The sequence below is a fragment of the Ptychodera flava genome, chromosome 2, assembly GCF_041260155.1.
Source record: "Ptychodera flava strain L36383 chromosome 2, AS_Pfla_20210202, whole genome shotgun sequence".
Classification (NCBI taxonomy): Eukaryota; Metazoa; Hemichordata; class Enteropneusta; family Ptychoderidae; genus Ptychodera; species Ptychodera flava.
In genome coordinates, this window is record NC_091929.1 from 40,537,437 (window position 1) to 40,546,340 (window position 8,904).

At 36.3% G+C, this 8,904-nt stretch overlaps 2 protein-coding genes across 2 annotated transcripts; both read left to right on the plus strand.

Moving 5' to 3' along the window:
• The first annotated feature begins 670 nt into the window (after positions 1–670).
• On the plus strand, positions 671–6,294 carry LOC139150263 (uncharacterized). The gene is made up of 6 exons (XM_070722520.1): positions 671–820; positions 2,133–2,294; positions 3,460–3,610; positions 4,109–4,147; positions 5,044–5,226; positions 6,164–6,294. The coding sequence occupies exons 2-6, from the start codon at positions 2,157–2,159 to the stop codon at positions 6,292–6,294; spliced, it is 642 nt and encodes a 213-aa protein (XP_070578621.1). The 5' UTR covers positions 671–820; positions 2,133–2,156.
• Positions 6,295–6,824: 530 nt separating this feature from the next.
• On the plus strand, positions 6,825–7,924 carry LOC139148482 (uncharacterized). Its single transcript, XM_070719953.1, has 2 exons — positions 6,825–7,005; positions 7,447–7,924. The coding sequence occupies exons 1-2, from the start codon at positions 6,870–6,872 to the stop codon at positions 7,758–7,760; spliced, it is 450 nt and encodes a 149-aa protein (XP_070576054.1). The 5' UTR covers positions 6,825–6,869; the 3' UTR covers positions 7,761–7,924.
• The last annotated feature ends 980 nt before the right edge of the window (positions 7,925–8,904 follow it).

Below are 8,904 nucleotides of genomic sequence, written 5' to 3' on the forward strand. Positions count from 1 at the left end.
AGTTCACTTTCGGTCACTTGAATTGAGATGATTTGGATGCTCGCGAGCGACACACAATTACAGCAAGCAACATTAACATTTTGCTCCTTAATCTATTTGCTTCAAATGCTGCCAAAGAACGAAAATGTAATATTGATTCGCTGATCTATAAAGCTGAAAGATATCATCGTTTGGTGGATAGGCCTGGGTAATGGATTTTCAACAGCAAATTGTACATCTAGGCCGGTGGTCTACAGTACTGAATAAATATGATGATGATGCTCTGTCGATGCTTTCAAACAAAATATATCCTGAAAGGCAAAATGGTACTTGTGCCAGTGATACAGGTGAAAAGGAGAGGAAAACCAAGATTAATCAGTTTTATATATGTGATGTCTGGTACAGATTTCATTCACATCTTCTCCAATGCAGCTGGCATAGGCACAGCAAAGACAAAGGAAACTTTCACACTGAAGACTAATTTTGGATAATTGGATCTTCATATTTTTCAAATTTCTCAAAAGTGTTGCAATATTACAAATCTAACAAAAATAAGTATGTACCTTAAAAAGAAAATGAGATGAAGTTACATTTGCAGATTAAATTAGATTACTTCAAAATCCAATAATCCCAAATTAGTTCCAGTCGTGTTAATTTTAAAAGTTTCTCTTTGATCTATTGAATTGGAACAGATTTAGATCCACGATGTCGTCAGTCTCTAATATATTATTCTTATCTATTCACAGATTGAGCCAGATTCTCTCGATACGTGAAGATTGTTGTCAGGGGTGCCTATACAAGTGTGTGCAGCGAAATTCCTGAACGTCGTAGGGCCGGAAAGGTGTGAGCTTACAAACATATTTGACATTCTAACCGATATACACCGTCGATCTATGTTCAATCTGAAGTGATTGTATGTTTGGCTTGATAAGTAGTGTTATTATTATTATTATTCTTTATTTAAACTCGATAACTCCATAAGTGAAATACCTCTTTTCATGGAGGTCGAATAGACAAACGAAAATCATATTACATCACCAAATTATAAACACAAAAAACACAGAAGTACAAGTATAAAAAATAAAAAATACGAAGAGGCATCAGACAAGTAAGTAAAATACAGAAAGTTGTTACAAAATTTCCCAAAACTAGTCAGTGACTCGGAATCCCTGATTGATTTGGGGAGATTGTTATATTCATCCAGACAAGGTGATTTGATAAAGAAGTGTACGTGCTTTTGTAACTTTAAGGAGGTTCTGATTGGAAAAACGAAGTGATCTGGAAGGGATATAATTATTGAACATACTGGTTATATAGTCAGGGGTTAGATTGTGACCTGCTCTGTAACTTTTGGCCAAACGGTTAAACCGGAGTTTCAAGTTAATCGGCAGCTAATGAAGCTGAGTAAGAAACTGTTGACTAAAATTAGAAATTAGAAAAAAAATAGAATTAATTATGACTGCAGTGGGATTTTAATTATCAATGTCAGTAGCATTGTCTGGTATGACGTCGGTCTTTTGTTATAACACTCACCCTAATGGGCTGTCACTTCTGACATGAGTCATCAGTGATAGTTTAACCTTGTTAGCTTTATAAACAAGGTAATAAATAACACGCCCCTTGCATCGATCATACATTACCAACCGACAGAACTGTGTGTCATTTGAAATTGAACGGCTGTCTTTGTATGTCCGTCTGTCTGTATGTCGGTCTGTCTGTATGCATGCGCATGCATGCATGTATGTATGTCTTACTAGTTCTCTACTATTACTTCGCCTCTCATTAAAAGAGGAAACCTTTTTAAGTGAGACCGACGAATAGACATTTTGTAATCCGATATATAGCAATAAATTCGATGAAATTCAGAAATACGAATTCTGATATGTATGTATGTATGTATGTATGTATGTATGTATGTATGTATGTATGTATGTATGTATGTATGTATGTATGTATGTATGTATGTATGTATGTATGTATGTATGTATGTATGTATGTATGTATGTATATATGTATGTATGTATGTATGTATGTATGTATGTATGTATGTATGTATGTGCGCATGCATGCATGCAGGCAGGTAGGCAGGCAAGCATACACGCACTCATTCATGAATGTATGGACATGTATTTATATTATGTACAAATGACAAGTTTCTTACAGTGATACTACTTAAAATGGACGAAAGGCAACAGGCAATTTTAACGAGGAATCTAAAATATCTGTCAGGAAAAATACGAGTGGGAAAGGTTGTGGAAAAAACTCGCGAACGATATCCCGATGTCTTCACGAAACGACATCTCAAGGAAATTGAGGTCAGTCTGCGGTCACCGTTTCTTAAGTAATCAATGTATCACCACAGCCAAATGAAAGACAGACCAGCAGACTATGGTAGATTATGACCTTTTCATATGAAAATGAGCTTCACAGGTGTTAGATTTTTTGGAGACTTTGTTCATGTTTGATAATTGCACGAGATTACGCGAAAAGGACGACGAGATGGCATCGTGCAGCCATGCTTATTTTGTGAGCCGTCAGGGCAGAAACACTGCTTCACGCCAATCAAAACATAACACGTCAGCAGCTTCATAGACACGTCCTTCCATGCCCAACTTTTAAAAGACGATATGACTGACCGTAAACCATTGAGTAAAACCAGACAGTATCGATAAAAGACTTTCAAATTTGGTTCAAAGACACTCATTATATATTCATAAAAATGTGAGAGGAATTTTTAAAATGGTAAAACTCACTTTCCCGAAGCTCTAAACTTTCCCGTTTTCGCCAGCACGCCAATTCCGCTCTGCACCACACCACAAAAACAACACAAAATTTGCCGAAAATACTTTCGCTTAAAAATTGGCGAAAATCCAGAAATTACCCAAGGATGCATGGTCGGAACTCTTCGGAAAAGAGAGGCGAGAGCTACCTGAGGCGAGGCGAACATGGGGAGCTTACGTAAGCACTTCACACCTTGCCCTTGCTAGTCTGTCTTTCTATTTGTCTGTGGTATCACTAAGCCCTGTCTTCAAATACTGAAAGAGGATTGCGCTATTCAAAATCGCCTGTACTGCGGGAATGCTAGTAATGAAAGCATGCAAAAGAGGACACATTGCTTTGAACTTTGATGAAAAAGGATTAATTGTGCAAAAATATGACAATATGATAAAATTCAATTTCAGTACTCTCTTGTGAATCGAAGAAAACACTAATAATCTTAAATTAATCGTTAGGAACCTAGTTCTTGTCGATTTGTTGTTGATGGTGATGATAATGATGATGATTTATATTATTTATACTGTTGCTGTTGTTGTTGTCATTGTTGATGTTATCGTTGACATTGTTTCAAGCTACGTTATTGTCGTTGTCGCTCACTTTGTTATTGTTGTTGCCATTGTTAATATACCGCTTTAAAATTCCTTACTTTATTTGTTCCAAAACCTTTTGTCGAAAACAGTGTTACTTACTTCATCTTCTCAGGAAAAATCTGGAGACCCTCGCGTAGCTTATGTCGTAGGTGTTTTCAAAGCTCAGAGTGACGGGTATGGACAGTTATTTGACGTCCTTAAAGAAACTGGACACGGTGAAAGTGTGTTGAACGTTCTGCGGCCAGGACTCAACCTACAAACACGTGAGTTGATGAAGCGTATGTTGGATATAACTGCTTGATTCGTTGATAAAATGCATGCGTTTTACAAATTGCTTAAAATTTCTTCCATAACAAAAGGGTGAATAGGCAGTGTGGAAACGATGTCTATGGGTTTTAATCTAAAGTTTTTTTATTGAGGTCATCAAAATAGTTTACAATCTCAATAGTAGGAGGGTAAATACATGTCTATTACAAATACTACAATGCAATGATATCAATAAATGTGGTTTTCCTGCATTTCCTTACAACAATATACTTTATTTTGCTAGTTGATTTCCTTTCGTTTTTGGTTCGATTAAAATTTGTTTCATATAACGCTTTTAGAAGAGACAAATTCAATGTGTTTAAAATAAGACTTCGCCTTTGTAGAAAAATCGACACATAATCGAAAACTCGTGATGTCAGATTTCCAGAAACAATCTAATGTTGTTTTGAAATGTCTGTATAATTTTTAACTATGAAGCATGCCTTCAATTTTAGGTGTTGCAATCCCGTCATCCCCTGGACCTGACACTGATGGTAAGTCTGTTGCTTACTTCTGTTTGTGCTTTGTTTTTGTTCTGTTTCAGGAAGATTTTGTATGTCATTGTAAAATAGTGTTTAGGCATTCGTGAACCTTTTTAGTTATCGAACCGGGAGAAATTATTTTTATAACACGTCACTATGAAAGAAATGGTGACGTCCTCAGTGACTATGCTAACCTTTTAAGGAGTAACCTTCCCCCAACGAGCTGACAAAATCCAATCTAAATCCAAACATAAAGTGCATTCTTTAAATCTTCTTTATCAATGTACATACTTATTCTTTCTTTTCGTATTTTTCCTTAAGTTGATTAACCCCATGTCTTTTTATTTCGACATTCCATTCTGCATATGTTTTCACTCACAATATTAATGCAGTGGGATTTTCCCCCAACGTTTTTATCACGTACTCCTAATGTATATAGAAACTGTTTAATAAGTAATTATCAATTGATCCGCTCTATTCTATGGTAGTGTATACGGATTCGTTGAATTGTTCTAAAATTGTTAACAAGTAAAGGGAGGTACCGTGGGACAGTGATTAGGGTACCGGTCGCGCGCACTATCAGAGGGTAAGTTCGAGACCCAGTAATTCAGAGTAACGGACTGATCACTGTCGGAGGACGGTGAGTTCGAGACTCCAGTACGGTGTTGTGCCCTTGAACAAGGCACTTTACTCGTCATTGCTCCATTGGTTGGGTCATGGGTACCTTATGCTGTAATTGGATGTTCGCCTGTATGATAATGGATTGTATGAGAATGAAAACAATAGCTCAATACACGCATCAATGCAAAGTGAAGCACACTGTGTGTCACGAAAGACGAATTACCTAATCACGAAAGCGGTTTACGCTGTCTTGTTTTCAATAGTAATGCTAACATTGCATTTTGCAGCCATTGTAGCAGCCATGAACAACCTCATGCTGGAGCAGGAACAAAGACTTGCGGCAAAAATTGATGACGTCAAGCTTGGTATAGAGGAAGCCATGCAAAGCATGAGAAGCGATCTCAGAGACCTGGGCAATAAAATCAAGAAACTAGATGATCTGGAAAAATCTCTGCGAAAATTAGAGAAAGGTACGAATGTTTAGATTATTTATTTAAGATAGTGGAATATAGCTGATGCAATTTTCTCTTCAAGAGTCGGCCTTGATTCATAAAATCTTCGAATCGACTCTGAAGGAAGTTAGTTCGTTTGGAGTAAACATTAGTCGAATCATGAAGGGATAATAGACGAATAACGATGACTAATGTCAACGCATATCTGAGACAACATATTGTATACTTTGGTGTGTAGAGGTTGGACAAAAGATATTTATTGACTCAAAGGTACAAGAGAAGATCATTATTAGGTTAAGCGTTTGAATTTGTAGCTGCTTGCCATTGTTTGATAAACAGTTTACCACAGTAAACATTTTAAACTTGTAATTTGTTCTCTTTTTGTTTTATCGTAATTATCTATTACATATATCTTTATCTTCCCTTCTCTTACTGTGGCGTTTTACAAATTTCAAATGCCCCGTCAATGTCAACGTGCATACGTTCTTAACATACCTGCATAAAATATTTGACTTTATGAGTTACATAATGCTCGTACATATATCCATCTCAAGTAAAAATGTGCAGAAATAAAGTGTGTTTCGAAGAATGTGCAGAAAAAAAGTATATTTCATAGAATCATCGATTCTACTTATGACTTTACCGATGATGATGAATGCGAAATACAAAAACGGTGTTGAATTTGCCGCAAAAGTTTTCATAATACAGTTTACGTAATATCGTTGGCTGCGTTCGTGTTGTTTATCAAAAGTCAAGCTAGTATGTGTTGTGTCTATCCAATGATAATACATAAGAAACAACTGGGCCTCATGGTAGAACTTTTAACGGTTAGAAATACACTATTTTCTGAAGAGTGAACGTATGTTTGAATTTTTGCGTATGTTGTCTTTGCTATGAAAAGTAAAAGTGTAATAATTGGTCTGCCTGACTTGATATGATTCTCCATGTTTTTAAGGTCTGACCTCGGAGACAAAGTCCAAAGAACAATTGCAGAAGATTGTGTTACAACTCGTCTCACAGATCACTGAACTGAAAAATAAAATTACGGATATTGAAAAGCGAGATGGTAAGGCAATTGACTTATAATGAATGACATCTTCCAATATGTCCACAAATGAACAATGAATCAATAAAGTAACCCAGGCTAATTTAATCGATGTCTACAAATTTGTATACATATATTTACAATAATGGATGGGAGACTAATGTTGAATACTGGGTCGCAGCTAGATCCACGTGATTGTTTGCGTACAGAAGAGTAAAATGGGTGCTTAAATACTAAAAAAGCAGAAAGAGCGCATAATAACCATATAAACACAAAACTTAATTAAACGCGTTTGAAATCCAACCCGTAAAACATATAATCGTTTTCGTAATAAGACGACAAATCAAACATACAAATCGTTAGAAGAGATAATGAAAAAAAATATGAAAGCTTTCTTAGAATGACCTGATCATCTGGCGATTAACGTATGATGAGTGTGAAATTCCTGAGCTAAAAGTTTATCCAGCTGAAATCATTGTCTGTATTCTCAAGTCTTACCAGGGGGAATCGTCCGTCCGTAAACATTTAGAGCCACACTTCTACTAATTTAACCATGTTTGTCCCAGATACTTTAGACACGCGAGTCGTTGACAAAGTAGTAGAAAAACTGAATAAGATGGAAAAGAGGCTTGGGATGAGTGAAATCGACGAAATACGAAAAGAGTTACGACAAGTAAGAGATTGGACAAAACAACAATGTGGCGATATCAGAGAACGAATGAACCAGTTTGAGAGACGATCAAGTGAAACAGGTAGGACAAAAACGCATGATGCTTGATTAAGAAAGTTTGGTAAATGAGATAACAGATCTTGAAGCCAATATGAACACATAGTGATTATTTAGCATTCCTTGAGATCCAAAAGTTAAGAACACTAACAGTGGTTTTATTTCTTTTCATTATCGAGGAATTAAATGTCGATAGATATGAAACAATTTCATATGAATATGCACTGACAGTACACACCCGTCGAAAATTGCAGTTGTTTATGTTAATAATCACAACCAAATAAGAATTTCTTTAAAATAGTTCTTTGGTGAAAGGTTTTACTTATTGATGAGAAGCTTTACCTAGACAAATATTTATAACAAACCGACCAAGACTTGATAAATTTACCGAACCAAATGCTTGAATTAAAAGTTGTTACGACTGTTTTCTCTCGTCTAACAGCTAACTTTTTTTGACACGTGTCAGATCTAAGTCAAGGTAGTGTCGCTATAGCGGAAAGCGATGCAAAGAAGATAGCCGTGAAGATCAAAACAACCTGGGAAGTCATCGCCCGAGATGTTGGCATAGAAGGGGAGACAATCAAACATTCCAGAGGAAGCCACGAGTTGACAGGAGAAGCCGCGGCTGAAGCTTTCATCACGCAGTGGATACAAATGAGTGCTGACAAAAGCACAACGCCCCCAACGCCACCAACATGGGACTCGTTGTACAATATCGCTAGGAGACACAATAAAACAGTGGCCAAAGAAATACAGGATCTGAGAAAATTATCAAAGTAGTGTGAACTGATCGGTGCGAGATATTTTACTTGAATATGAACTTGAAAATCTGTCAAGTCAGCCAAAATAGTTAAATTCTACCATATAGAAATGACCGTGAAACTCGTTTGGTTGCATGCCTACAATACAGTTCACCATTTTGATTTAGTGTCTTCTCATAGACTCATATTTTAAAATAATGGTTTAGCTAGTAGCGACAATGATATCGTTTATAATTTGAAGTAGGCAAATTAGAGAGAGATATCGTCAGCTGTTTTTAAAATGTCAATGTACCATAATCCGATGTATTACTACTGGCTCTTTGTTACAGAGTATAAGGCTAGGTTTTGACCCACCATGAAATGAGAGTATTGACCTATTTATCTGATCAGTTACGTTGGCAACATTTAAGATTATTTGCAGTCTCAAAACTGACCCGTAAAGCTCGACAACAGAAATCCTGAATAAAATTGTGTATGTAAATAAGAAACCTGAAAGCAAAAAAATACGAGCTGTAGTTGTAACTGTTTTTCTACAATTGTTTTATCTTTGAATGTTATCACTGGATCTGAGCCGCCAATATGAGATTACGCCAACACGCATACTTACTTTACTTTGCTTAAAGGAAAAACTAATAAACTTAACGATAAGCAGCAAGAAATGTTTTGTGTCCCGTAAACGTTTTCTAGGTGCTGATAAAAGTCAACACTGTTCGCTTTATTTGTATATTTCTTTCCGCATTTTGACAAAAGAAGCGTGCTTTCAGTGCCAGGCAACGAGAGAAATGATAGAATTAAACGAATCGTTAAGTCAATAGCCGAACAATTGGCATGGTAGTTAGAGTGCGCTCTAACATTACAGAGGAGCCGACTGGGTTATATTTACACGAGTGTTTTATCTGTAAATACAGAGATCCGGGTGTGTAGTATAGTACTATGAAGTCTTTCAAAATTTATCTGAAACACGGCACAACATTCACATCGAACCGCACTTGATATACTTAGAGGCTTTGCACCAAATAAGTTCATACTATCAAATTAAGTGATATCCTAGTGAAGCACGAGCAACATTATTGTTAAAACCGACAGTACATCTAGATCAACTTACACTGTCTGCATTCTAGTGGTAATCTGTTGTCTCAACACCACTTCCACAGAGAATGCGA